Source organism: Oreochromis aureus, linkage group 2 (assembly GCF_013358895.1).
Source record: "Oreochromis aureus strain Israel breed Guangdong linkage group 2, ZZ_aureus, whole genome shotgun sequence".
NCBI classification, from domain to species: domain Eukaryota; kingdom Metazoa; phylum Chordata; class Actinopteri; order Cichliformes; family Cichlidae; genus Oreochromis; species Oreochromis aureus.
In genome coordinates this window covers 21,470,786-21,483,484 of record NC_052943.1, presented here as the reverse complement: position 1 = coordinate 21,483,484, position 12,699 = coordinate 21,470,786, and the positions used below count along the sequence as shown (strand labels likewise).

At 39.8% G+C, this 12,699-nt stretch overlaps 1 protein-coding gene across 1 annotated transcript in view; it reads left to right on the top strand.

Annotated features, from left to right (window-relative positions):
* Positions 1-1,494: 1,494 nt before the first annotated feature.
* Positions 1,495-12,699, top strand: part of slit3 (slit homolog 3 (Drosophila)) — a 233,364-nt gene continuing 222,159 nt past the window's right edge. Inside the window, exon 1 of the mRNA XM_031732754.2 lies at positions 1,495-2,306. Within this exon, the coding sequence (XP_031588614.1) occupies positions 2,116-2,306 (191 nt within the window). The 5' untranslated portion in view covers positions 1,495-2,115. The remainder of the gene's footprint in view (positions 2,307-12,699) is intronic.

Genomic DNA, 12,699 nt, shown 5'->3' with positions numbered 1-12,699 from the left:
GTACATCCAGCAAGGAGGAAACCTCTGTGTAGGCCCAGGAAACTCTGTCGGGATTTGGTTTCCCTGTATGCCAGAGGGCACCTGGGGGAGCCCCAGGAGGTGCCTGAATTAGTCACTACAAAGCTCCACTGCTCTAATGACGCAAAGCTCACTTTCAAAGCAGCTTCTTTTCTTGACATCCCAATCCTGCACCCACACCCTAGATAGGGGTATTAATATTGCATAATGAAGTGTTCATACAACAGTGGTAGGGTCCAATATCCCCAGTCTTGAGCAGAAAGACTGATGATGATGTTTTCCACCTCAGTAAATCTATTAATGCAAGTTTCTGCAAGGCACTGAAAAAATAGATGACTAACTGTGAATCAGGCTGTTTCTGGAACTGAACAAATACCAAAAAGCAAACCATTAAAATTTAAATTAGATATGGGATGGATTTCTAAAAGCTTTGGGGAATTTTTGAAAAACCTTCACAGTAGATTTGTTTACAGAGAATTAATCAAATATTAAACTAGTCACAAGTCTCCCTTTTGCTCCCACTGGCAGGAAAACGGATGTTTTAATTAGAGTGAGACTTAGAATGAGATATTGAATTGCTCAGTTTGAGACCTAAGTATTACAATATTTATGAACTCCCCACTGCTAATTAAAGACTGAGACACTGCTGAGAAAAAGCTAGTCAGATTTTTTTTTTTTGGAGATTTGGAGGAAATTTCTCAGAATGCACTGGATTAATTTAGACAACACTGATTCAATTAGAAATGAAATTATTTTATAACTGCAATTGATGATAATCCACCTTTATTTCCTTCTACCAATAGAGGGCAGCAGCACTACTGCAACACTCTGCAAGTCTTCATACTTTATCTGCTCTGAAAACTCTTTTAGCCTTAGTCCTGCTGTCTGCACCAAGAGCTGTGTGTAAGTCTGTGTAGTGATGAAGAGTAGTTGGACTATTAGCAAGAGCTTTAACTTTTGCCTGTGGCCACTAAGTGTTTAACTCACCTTAAATCCATACTTATTAATATTGAGCTGATTATATGTATAAATGCATTACCTGTCACAAAAAGCCTCGTTCCCCCCAGTCATTGTACACTGTGTGGATTTTCCAACACCATAACAGATAAGTTCAGCTTAATTAAATGTGATCAACTATGACTGAGCTGTCATCCAGCATTTTTGTCATATGCTACTTGTTAAAGCATCTATCAATGAAGTTGACACACAACAGACTCCCGCAGGATGATGCATGAGAAATATGGCTGAAAAAAAAAAACGCGCCTCAAAACCAAAACATGATAGCAAGTTCATTAAGTTGATAAATGGGCTATAAAAATAAAAGAAGAGCTGCTGAGAAATCAGCTAAAATGAGTACGCTGCTTCCGTGGATAGAGTTTACAGACTTGGGGAAGATAAAGGACGAATGAAAGTTTGTAGAGCTTTCCGACTCTCCTGACATCAACAGAGAGAGAGAGAGAGAGAGAGGGAGGGAGAGGGAACGAGGATTTTGGGGGAAAGAAACCTAAATACAAATCTGTCTGCGTCTCTCACTCTCACAATCGCCAGGCGAACCAGTCTGTGTTGCGCCACTGCGCTTTCAACTTTTTTTTGTGTGTGTGTGTGATTATAACTCCTTTACTACTCTCACTTTTTACTCCCTGGCAGGGATGTTCCTTGGAAGGAGGTTACACCCCAGCTGAATATTCTCACCTTGGAAGGTTTAGAAGCTAGGCTCATAAGTTCTCGGAGAGTTTGGGAATGGAGAACATTTGGGGAAACTTTTACGCATTTAGCTGAGTGACGCACGAATAGATATTTAAATTTTTTATCTAGCGTGTCATATCTACGTTGTTATTGTCTTCTTCGTCACTGCCAAAGGGATGTTTTAAGTAGACTCGTAGTTACCGAGTCTCTGGAGAGAAGTTTTCTGAATTCGTGCAACAGCGAACTTAATTTGATTTCGGCTTGCATTTTTCTTTCTTTTTTCCAAAAATTCTGCCACAGAAAAAACGTCCTCTTCAACTTACACAGGATCCGCACTTCTACGGTGTCTCCTTCACCCCCCGCGGATTTTCAATTAACGTCTGTTGGAAGTAATTTCGGTGGATTGCTATAATGCCTCCGACCACGCCGGAGAAGCGCACCGCGCTCTGCCGGGTTTGGGCTCTAGCTTTCGCTCTGCTGGTGTGCGCTACATCGGTGAATGGATGCCCACATAAGTGTAGCTGCTCCGGATCTCATGTGGACTGCCAGGGTCTGGGTTTGAAGACTGTGCCCAAAGGAATACCGAGGAATGCCGAGCGCCTGTAAGAGCAGTTGTTTTATTCAACTTATCTGTAATTACATCCATTTAGCCAAAGTTGATCATAGAGGGCACTCTGACCTTATTATTCACCTTTTCTAACCTTTGCATTACTCCGATGCTCCGCAATGTTGGGATAGTGCATTTTAAACTTAACATGCTCTGTAGGAAGACTGCACGTTTTCGCAGATTTTTCTTACAAACGAACAAAATATTCCCGCTCACTTGATATTTGGACATATCAAACTATGTCTGAACACATTTTTAAAAAACATCTCGAAAACTTAGTCGTGCATTCTTAAACTTTCATCACTTGCACATAACGGTACTTATTTCTTACAGCAGGCTACTGTAATAGCATCCATGTACATCAACATCCCATTTAGTTTAATATATTCATGTTTTTATATTATCTTATAAACCCCCGTCCTGTATGTAAAACTCTCTATTTCTGGTACTTTTTATCTTTCTTTGTTGCCATGATTAGTACTCAGGCTATATAAAGTTGGGACATAACTTTTATATAAAAGTGGATAAAGTTGTTTTTTTTGTTTGTTTTTGTTTTAAGCGGATGACTGGCTTTATGTGGCTTTTAAAAATCGTAAGGAAACTATTGCTATTAAAAATCCTGTCAGCATATTACTCAAAGGGTACATCTTACTGTGAAAAGCTGCAATACCTTTAATTTAAAATACTGCTATTTTATTCTAGCTTAATATATTGCATACACAAAAGTGACCTAAAATCACCTGCGACCCCCAATGAACAGAGGTGGTTGAGGAAACAGTCATGAAGTATCTTTTAGAGAAAGCTTTTGAGTTTTTAAACGGGTCAAAAAAATGTGAGAAAATTGCCTTAAATCACTTTAAATTGTATTCTTTCACATGCCTGGGTAAGACTTTCCAGAGTTTTGTAGAATATGAGTAAAACCGGACTAGATCCTCAGTGTTTTTCACTTCAAGAACTACTGGTTCTTTCTTTCTTTATTCTTAGCCTGGGTGAGAGTTTAAAATCATATTCATTCAGGGACAGAACTCTGACAGGCACTGCTGCCACCTCCAGCTTGATCTTGACACGTATACATCAGCGCAGCCACACACATGCACTCACAAACACACACCTTTGCTGTTAAGGTATGGAAGTGATTATGCATGACAACAGAGCAGCCAAAAGCCCTGCAGGGGATCAACAACAGACCTAACCTGAGACAACAAACACAATCAGTAGGCTGCTGAGGAAAGTGGGGGGTCATGTTTGTGAATATGTGTGTGTGTGTGTGTGTGTGTGTGTGTGTGTGTGTGTGTGTGTGTGTGTGTGTGTGTGTGTGTGTGTGTTTGTGGATGTGGGGGGTACTGGTGGATATGAACATGTGATTAGCATGTGTGTGTGTGCAGATTTTTGCTTGGCTGAGTTGTTTCATATGTTTGTGCCTGCGTGTTTGCACTGGCTGGTGTGATTGCTTTTCGTGTGTGTGTGTGTGTGTGTGTGTGTGTGTGTGTGTGTGTGTGTGTGTATGTATGAGTGTTAACAATGAACCCCCATACCTCTACTATTCCATAGGGCTGTTGTGACCTCCTAGGACCTGTTGGCTTTTGCACAGTAATCCCCCGAAGACATTTAGACCCAAGAAAAATAAATAATTAGAGCAGGTTGTGATGGGGAGGTGGGATAACGGGGTCTTCTGCGTCTCCCTGGGGTCCCCAGGGTGGAATATTTGGGGTAGCAGCGCCCCCTCCCTCCCTTTTCAGTCCAGAAACTCTGTGTTTATGTTTCTCTGATTTATCCAGGTCAGTGTTTCAGATGTGACTTTGGCCAAGAGTTGCTCTTTGCCTCCCTCTTTTTCTACCTTCATCTCATTCTCCCTCTGCAGATATATTTTAGGGAGTCTGAGTTGGGAAACATTAAAATGGATGAGATTCTGGTCCTAAAGGTTACAACAGACACTTTGTTTTAGGAGAGATGAGCATTATTGCCCTAAGCAGGGATTTGAGTTTGACAGTTGCGATAAAGTTCATGTGGACAACAGATTCTTGTAACAAAAAAAGTTAACTTCTAAGTAAAAGTTGTAAATTTCAAAAAGTTTCTCAACTATAATTGAATACTTCCACACTTCACCACTGACACATTTACAGATTGCAAAAGCCTAAGGTGTTGATTTCCATTGGCAGAGATTCTTTAAGACTATAAGTTTTTATTTTTCATCCATATTTCAAGACTTTCTGGGCTTTCTCTATGGTATGCTAACACACTCGTCATTGTGGCTTGACATTATGGTATAACAGACTTTTTCATGGCGGCAAAAACTGGCAATAAACTTGAGGTGAAGTGAAAAGTCACAATTAGGCATAAAAGTCCTTAGGATTTGGGTTAAAAAAAGAACTTTATGAATTGTTCATGCTTAAAAGAGTTTAACTGATAATTTTAAAATGAAATGGACCATATACATTTAAATCAACTCCCATCATCCTAGTGTAGAATATAGTTTTATAACTATATTAACTTTGCTTCTGTCACACTTACTATGGCCAGCACTGTCAATATCCCATTTTAGATACTGTCTTTAATTCTTTCCTCTATCATCAATAAATTGGTTAAAGAGTACACAGGATTTCAGTTTGCCAAGATTTTCTTTCTTTGGCTACAGTCCTAGTAGTTAACTGTGTAATGTTAACTTGGTAGAACACATTTTAACAATGGTTCTTAAGGTTTCAACCATCGGCATAACTTTATGCGGAACTTTGGGGGGGTCAAGATCTCTGTCTAAATAAATAAATAAATCTGGGTAAATTCCCAGATGATTAAACATGCAACTATTTTGCTAGTAATAACTAAAATGAGTAAAGAAAATCAACAGCCTACTTATGCAAGATAATTCATTATTTTATTGGTGGGGTTATATTGGTTGGGTCTGATTATTGGGGGGGTCATATCCCCCCTAACCCCCCTGGAAATTACGCCCATGGTTTCAACATTGCTTTAAATATTGTAGCATGGAAATCCTCCATCTTTTTTCTGATTTTAAAGTTTTCTTGTCATTCTCGCTGAAATATTAGAAAATATAATGTGTTGTATCTGTTACCTCACGACACTAGAACATGCATCAAGGCCGCAAAACATGTAGCATTTAATTAAGGCGAGGCTTTGACCTTATCTTTCCAGGAAAATGTTTTTCAACTTCTACATTGCCGCACCCTCTATAGACACATGTATCGAATCAAAGTAATTTAGAAAGATTTCTCAAAGGGTTATGAAACCAAATGTAAAAATTCACAGCAGAGTAAAGCAGAAGTACGTGACACATTGAATTAAGAGGATTTCATGATATACTGCCACATTATATAACACTGAAACATTTCACAGTGGTAAATTTCCTGAGGAACGGTGGGTGCCTGGAGTGAAGAAAATCAGTCAAGATGCACTGTAAAGCATGAAAGCACTGTAACGCTCATGTAGCTTTCAGAATATGCCCCCACTTACCCTTTTTATTACACATAGTGCAAAAGTTTGAATCTAGTTTCTTTCTGCTACATGTGAAAACGAGGAAGCAAGAGCCACAGTCCACCTGTCATAACCACAGAATCAATCTCTTTAAAAGCCTAGTCTTCCTCACTATTGTAAACATTTGGAAAGGTTAACGAGAGAAAAACTGTGGTGGCCCCAACTGTTCACTTAACAGACACACTCACATGCTGCCAGCCTCAAAGATTACCTCGGGCCAGTCAATTCCGTAATGTTCTACTTGGAAAGCCACTTGAGGCCTCATTTGCATCTAATTTGAGTGGAGGGTTTTTGGGGGTGGCTTAACAGGCTTAACGAGGTTGGGTAAAGTGAATTGAAACATAAGAACGGCTTTTCTCTCTCGGGTTCGGTTCACACCTGCCCTACAGGGTCTGCATAGACACACATACAAAAAAGCACAAACACTTTTTTTTTAAGATTCAAATTCCAAACTGTTGCCTCAACTGCTGTGAAATGTGGGAGAATCAAATGCCGTAAACTCCAAAGGGAGCTTCCAATCGCTTGAGCTGCAGTTTGGTTTTTTTCTGCATGTGTTTGTGCAAGCTTTGCATGTTTTAATTTTGTCAGAATGTGCATGTGTGCATGATTGCATCCTCATATATGCACTGTGTTTGTAGTTGAATGGCAGCAAGTTTCCTCAGCCAGCTTTGCACAAGCTAAATTTGAGTTTAACAGTCTAGTTTTCTGTTCCCTCGCTAACACCACTTTAAGTAAATTTTGGCAAGATTTGTACAGGCAACACCTTCTGTGCTTTCTCTCTTCTCAGCTAGCTCTTTCTCCCCTTCTGCTCTTTAATTTCCCTTCCCCTCCAAGCTTTTTATCTTTATCCCACCTTTGTTTTTTCTCCTACATCTCTCGCTCTTTCTGCCCAACTTCTTTTCTTCTCTACTTTTCCTTTGCTTCACTCCTCAGTTCCACCACTTTTTTTCTGACCTCCACCTCCCCCTCCGACACACGCACTCACACACACCATCAGTTTGCCAGCAGCATCTCTCCAATAGAGTTTTCACAACCCCCATTTCCCCTCAACGTGCCAACCTACTGTACCACAGAGCGCATAACAGTAGGATCCCTGCTGCTGCTGCTGCTGAGTGTGTTTGTGTGGACACACACACTTTAGCCGCTGCTTCTGGCTCTTATCAAAGCTTAGTGTTGATTGGCCAGTGGACGCTCTAACCACCACACCCTCGGCTATGAAACGGCATTTCATGGTGGGGCTGGAATTTTGTGTGTGTGTGCGAGATCTCTGAATACTTTGGTTCTATCCTGCGCATGGAGCAGACCAGCTAATTTGTGCTGACATAGTTCTAGTTCCCTAAATTTAGAATAATTTGATTGGATCAATCTGCAGTGACTAAAGTACTGTGGTGTAGACTTCCCAGCTACTTTTGGCTCTGTCTTGAATATTTATCTGACATCATTGCAAATAACAGTGTTTTGTATACAGCTGCTAGCCCCACCCAAAGAGTCTGATAATGTTAAGTTCAAAATGTGTTCCAACAGTTTTGATGTGTTCCATGAATCTGAAGTTGTACTGCTTTTGTTTTATGGGAACCAGGAAACTAATTATGATGTTTGTGCAATATTTCTGCATATAAATGAACACAGCCTTTGGTAACTGTTGAACAAAAGCCATCGTTAAGTGAAGACCGTTCTTTACTGTTATCGTGGGTATGATGATGATGTAATTTGTCTGAAGAGCAGCCGAGTGTTATTGCAATAGCAGACAGGGCTAAACTCAGAAGTAAAAACCACAGTGAGCTTGCTGTTTTCCAACAGCCTCTTAATGTCACGCCTATCATCCATGGCCATCTTGTGGTAATCACTTTGTGCCCTTCTAACTATGTTTGATTCAGTTATGGTATGCCAAATGGCACAAGTGAGGCTAACCAACATTTAGGCTCCATTTCTAGGTCAGTGGGTGATATTCTTTTCCTCAAGTTTCTCCAGCATGCGGGCACATGACCTTTCTATGTAATTACTTTAAGCCTGTCAAAGAGGGAGCCAGCTGGCGTTGATAGTGGGCACTGCCCTTCTGGGAAATGGATCAAGCCGGATGCTACATTAAAACATACAGACATATTCAAATGTAACGAACAAATAAAACACACAGAGGTGCACATATTGGAGTGTACTGCACTTGTGAGGGCTCTTACTAGCTACAGTAGGCTCTTACTCTAACCTTAATCATCAATACTAGAAAATCCAGTTTTGAACACAAAGTTAATCCTAAAACCTTATTGTTGAAATGTGCGTTTCTTTTTTTGCTTTATTCTCAGCACATTACATACTGTATCAAATTATGCCAAATGATTGCTGAGATGGATGAACATTGTTTCCTGGGAATATAAAAAAAGCTTCTATGATGACTCAGGGGTGGTCAGTCCATTTTCTTTCACATGAGAAACTGGTACTGATATGAAGGACAGAGCCAAGAAGCTTATAAAGAGATAAAATTAATATTAAGCAGACTTGAGTTCCACTTGCTGAAACAGTCCCAGTTTCTCATGTGACCCTTTGGGAAAATTAATTACCTACCCCTGGACAAGCCATCAATAACTAACACATTTCATTTGGAGTATAAAATGGAAGAGAACATGCTTTAAAATCCTTCTTAACCAAGCTGGACCAGAAAAGGTCTGTTAACTGTGATGGATGTGAACAGCGTGGGTGTTTATTTCACAGTTTGCTTTCATTTCCACTTGAAAGCAAGTTTTGTTAACCTGGGGGTTGCTTTAACACCTGTGTGATTAATTGACAGCTTGTATTTTCTTCTTCTTTTTGCAGTACTAATGTCTTAGGTGACCTCAGTAATTAACTTGTGGTACTATTACAGAAGAATCATGATTTGATGGTGACTGAAAAAAATAGGCTGTATGTGATTTTCTTTTAATCTTCAAACAGCTATTTGATGCAGTAAGAACCAGCCGAAATGTCCTCGGTGTTAAAGTCCCAAAACGGGTCCTCACAAACTTAGCGCAAGAGAACACGCAGGCATGAAAAGGTACATAATTTAAATGAAATGCATATTCATGAAGCACATAAGAATCTAGCCTGCAGTCCCACACATACAGTGCACACTCATCATTAGGCAGGCACCAGCTCACACAGTTCACTCTCATGCATTCACCAGAAATAACATGAAACTGGTTAGATGGAAACTTTGACATATAATGAGAGAGAGAGAGAATTTGTGTCACATAGAAACAACCCAGAGTCACGAATGACCTTCTGTGACTTTCTGCTGAATGAGAAGTCCTCAACTTGGAGGACTTCAGAGTGTGTGTCATACTATAACACTAGTATAGATTTGTGTGTGTGTGTGTGTCTATGCAGTGAGCTTGGAGTTGTTTGATGTTAACAAGCTATGCCACTGTTTTGTTAGGCCACTGTCACCAAAGCAACATATTATTTCCCTTCTGCAGGGACTTTATTTTCTCAGTGTGGGTTTCTGTGTGTACTCCTTCACTACACCTGTGTATATACATTTTTATGTAGTTATCTGTGGGTATGTGGCAGAGTAATAGAGTGACTTCCACCACAGTGTTCAGTTTGCAGGCCACTGCTTAGATAGACTAGTTATGTGAGTCTGCAAGCTTATGGAGAAACGGGTCACTGCACTGTGTATGCATGCATCAGTGTGTTTCTGTGTCTCTCTGTCTCTGTCATTCATGTCCTCTTTCAATCTCTCATTCATCCTAATCTCATTTTCTTATTTTCTTGTTCACTCATTCTCATTTTTTTTCTGACTTGGACCCCATTGAGGAAGCAGCAGGGCTTGTTCTTGTCAAGTGGCCTCTCAGCAGCCAAATTACCCCTCCACCCGCACCCCAGCCCATTCACTTACAGTACAGCAGTAGTAAATCTAGACAAAAGCAATGCAACCCTATAAACTCCTGCAAAGAAAAGAGCTAACCAAATACAGGGCTGGTTTACAGCCCCTTTGGCTTGTGACTCTAAAAGAAAGGGATGCTTTCAGGCGTCTCCCTAATGTGGTCAAGCCTGTGTGGTTAACAGCGACACCAAACTATGAAATTTCTCGAGGTGGATCAGTATTAAGATAGAATATAGACTATGAAGGAAGGGGAAATAAATTGGGACTGACAGAAAACAAACCAATTGATGATGGAACACACAAGGAGATGCATTACTCTCTCAGATTTCAACAAAATCTAATCAGTCTGGGGTATTAAATGTGAAAGCTGCATAACAAACAATTTAAAAGACTGAGACATGAATAGGAGAGAAATGTGGTGTAAGAGATGAAGATGACTTTAAGGGGAAAAACAAATCCAATAAAGCTAAATCAGAATGAAGCAGTGTTAAAAAAGAAACCCCCCCCCAAAATGAAAGCACGGATTAGATAGGAGGGAGATGTATTTTGCATCATTCAGACAGGATTCCCCTTTATGGAGTGAAAGCGAGTGTCCTTCAGTAAACAAAATATTTAACTGACTAATGGCTCTTTTATCTCCGGTCTCTCTGCCCTTGTTTGTACCTTTGTTCTCTTTTCTGGTGCTCTTCTTTCATTATTTAGTTTCACTTGGCATTCCTAGAATTCAGCAGATTGCACAGCTCTAAAAAAAGCATATTTATTTGTACAGAGAAGGATTACCCAAATATGGGTTAGCAGGCATAACTTAAAACTGCTATCAAAATTTCCCCATACTTCTGAGAAGTATACACAGCCAGCAGAGTCTAATAAGCCCCTTTTCCATTAGTACCTACTCAGATCGACTCGTCACGGATCGCCACGACTCGACTTCTATTTGTGGTTGTCCTCATCACAACGCATCCGAGTGTCCCGTGACGTAATTAATACCCTACAAGAAAGGTGGACGTCGAAGAAAGAATATACCTGCTGCTCTGTCTCTGGCTTTTCATCAGACTCGGGGAACATGGCGTTGTTTTTGTAGCCATTTTCCTCATTCCCTGGTTTTTAAAAATGGCGGTTTTAATTTTCGTGAATGAGATGCTCTCGTGAATCATCAAGTGACGCCACTGACCAGCCAATCGGTGACATGCAGTCAGATGATGTCACATTTTAGTAGCTGCTCGGATCTCTTGGAACCCTAAGCGAGCGGGTACTAAAAAAGTACCAGGTACTATGACCTAATGGAAAACCCTGAAAACCTTGGCGAACCGTGTCGAGTCAATCCGAGTAGGTTCTAATGGAAAAGGGGCTATAGTGATGTCTTGCTCTAGCTGCAGGAAACCTATTGTAGCAGACAAACTTTTGATTTCTTGGACAACCAAACAACAAACACTTGATGCAACGACTGTAGTTATGGATTTAACAAAGAGACACATAGAAAAGATGTGAAATATATATAGAGATCTAATGATTAAGGCAGATGGAATGCGAAGCACTGTACTTGGGACAAATGGAGCAAACCAATGAGATACACTTACAGATGTACAGTACAGGCTTTTGATCATAAGTTAAAAAAAAGCTTTCAAAGCAGAGCCAGAATTTTAGAAAGTTAAGGAATTAAATACTAATTAGCCTCCTCTGTTATTTTTCTATATATTTTTTAAATTTACAGCGTTTTTAAACAGATAAATTAGGCTTCAGTGCTTTTGCTGACAGATATAAAACAACGCTCATGCTGACATATTGAATCTTTTTATTTCTCTGTTTGCCTGAAAGCACAGCCTTTAAACAACCTGCCTTGTGTAATTGTAAAAAGAACTTGATCTCAGCGCTCTCAAAGGTACTGTAGCTTGCGTTTGCACTCATTACTTACTTTTTTTTTTTTTAATTGTGTGTATATGAGAATGAAGAATATGTGAATGCCTGGAAAACTCTTGAGTGATGATTGTTGTATATCCCCGAGAGCAGCTTTGTAACAGGAGACGGTTCATTGCCTATTATCATCACTATGACAAAGATTCAAAACAGCAGTAAATGGTTGCACAGGGGACCAAATGTTCCACAAACTCCCCAAGATTTCCAAAACTCTGAGTTTTTTGCAAACTGTTGTAGGTAATATACAGACCATGTGTAGGCCGGTGTTGATCAGGTTTTTCTTTTGAAAGCTTGCCATGGCTAGATCTCTCAATTGTGTTACTGACTCTATGTTGTACATGTAATAAGTTAAAGAGGAATTCCTCATAGTGAGCACACTGCATAAATGAAACAGTTAAACAGCACACACGCATCTATCATTTTGCCAAGCATATTGAAGATCTGGACCATATAGGTGCTCCAATTAGCTGCTGCATGATAGTTGATTTTTTTCCTTTATTATCTAAGATATTGCACGATCCCTGTTACTCTCTTGATTACTGTTGGGCTAAGTCTGTTTCTCATTCTTGTTAATTATATACTCTTGACTGTATTTGGTGTGTTTAATTTGCTCTACTGGCACATGCACCAGTCTATGTGTGTTGATCCAGTTTCCTATTATACGCAAAGATTATACCTTACTTTTGGTCTAAATCTATTTATGGCATCTAAATTTCTTCCTCATATGCTACCACTGAATTTATTTTTCACTACTGCTTTCACAGTTCCACAAAGGCTTCTAGTAAAGTCTGCATAGGCCAATTAATCTTCCCCCTTTATTTGGTGTACGTTTCACTTGCTACATAAATGTGCTCCTTAAAAGTGAGAGCAGAAGAGAGCACTTAAAGCTGCCTTAGTTTGCATTGGCCAAATGTAATATCTAAACATTTGAAGTGGATGGATTTCAGCTATAGCAGAGCCAATTTCAAAGCGGCATGACACCTGGCCTGAGTGTGGCGAGCACAGAGCTTAGAGGAAAAGGAAGAGAGCAATTAGGATTCCTTGTGTAAGTGGTAGATTTAGAGAATGAAATTGAGCATATCTATCTATGAGTGAGAAGGAGAGTAAAAATGGAGGAATGAGAAAGTGA